General features: G+C 65.5%; 1 protein-coding gene across 1 annotated transcript; it reads right to left on the bottom strand.

The window, feature by feature from the left end:
• Positions 1-6: 6 nt before the first annotated feature.
• Positions 7-866, bottom strand: MRPL55 (mitochondrial ribosomal protein L55). Its single transcript, XM_035311241.1, has 4 exons — positions 614-866; positions 532-539; positions 332-495; positions 7-185 (listed from the first exon to the last, which is right to left on the bottom strand). Exons 1-4 carry the CDS (start codon positions 637-639, stop codon positions 39-41), a joined length of 345 nt encoding a protein of 114 aa, XP_035167132.1. The 5' UTR covers positions 640-866; the 3' UTR covers positions 7-38.
• Positions 867-1,111: the final 245 nt, after the last annotated feature.

The following is a 1,111-nucleotide window of genomic DNA, read 5'->3' as shown; positions in this document are numbered from 1 at the left end:
GAGGTGCTGCCTCACTTTTTGCCCAGAGCTTCGCGGCGTCACTTTTTCCAGAATTTCTTGTATTTCTCCATGTCCAGCTCGTCGAAGGCGTCCTTCTCCTCCCTGGCCCTCAGTTTGGTGGGGAACTGGCGCCGCAGCCGGGCCTTTCTCTCCGCCTCGGGCAGGGTGTTGCTGTCCAGGGGCAACTGAAGGGAAAAAAAAAAAAAAAAAGACATCCAAAAGTGACGCTGGGAAGCATCAGGGCGCCCAAAAGCCGGTTTTGATCTTCAAAGAAAGAAACAGATGCCGTAACGTCCCTCGCTAAATGGTTCTGGTGAGGTGCGAGCCTTACCATGAGGATTTTCTTGGGCTCCTTGTAGCGGATGTGGATGGTGGAGCCGTCGGGCCTGACCAGCAGCAGCGGGTACTGGCGGCCGTAGGCCTGGCGCTGCAGGCGGGACACGGCCACCCGGTTGGAGTTGGCCTGGACGCAGGCGGTGTGCAGGCGATGAGGTGTCGGCAGCCCTCGGGGCACGGCGTCGAGCTGCAGCAGCACGAGGCTGTAAAACGGGACAACACGGGTCAGAAGCGGCCCTGCTAGAAGCCGTGAGGGGGTTGAGGGCTCCGCGTTTACCTCAGGGATCTCCTCAGGGCCGCCATCCCGGCCTGGGCCAGGCTCAAGGCACAGCACGGAGGTGTGAGGGGATGCGGTGGCGCTCCCTCAGACAGCCTAAGGACAAGGACAGCGACCACAGGGACAGGTGAAGCCCTGCTAAGCCCTGTTCACGGCCTGAGGACGGGTTTAACCCCAGCCAGCGCCCCAAACCCCCGCCTCCCCTCAGCCTCAAGATGGCGCCCGCGCCCTCACGGCCAGCCGCCTCCAAAATGGCGCCCGCCGCCCTCCCCCCGCGCACCCGCACAATGGTTTGCCCCGCTCCCCCCCCACCCCTCAGTGGTTCAGCCCAAGGTCGGCCCCTCCCCTACTCAGCCCCCCCTCCACCCCCCATCCGCCGCCATGGTTCGGCCCTCACCCCCCCCCCCCCTCCAACCCCCTCAAGGTACGGCCCGGCCGCCCCCCCCCTCGCCCAGCGCGCCCTCGTGGTTCGCCCCGCTCACGTGACCGCCCCCCCCC

The sequence above is a fragment of the Oxyura jamaicensis genome (assembly GCF_011077185.1).
Source record: "Oxyura jamaicensis isolate SHBP4307 breed ruddy duck chromosome 2 unlocalized genomic scaffold, BPBGC_Ojam_1.0 oxy2_random_OJ10479, whole genome shotgun sequence".
NCBI lineage: Eukaryota > Metazoa > Chordata > Aves > Anseriformes > Anatidae > Oxyura > Oxyura jamaicensis.
The sequence above is the reverse complement of the archived record's forward strand: the minus strand, read 5'-3'. Positions and strand labels throughout refer to the sequence as shown.

Bases quoted from the DNA above. Each gene is read 5' to 3' on its own strand.
- MRPL55 (XM_035311241.1), bottom strand. From the start codon at position 639: ATGGCGGCCCTGAGGAGATCCCTGAG. The intron at 186-331 runs GTAAGGCTCGCA...TTTTCCCTTCAG, and splicing joins AGCCCAAGAAAATCCTCATG to TTGCCCCTGGACAGCAACAC.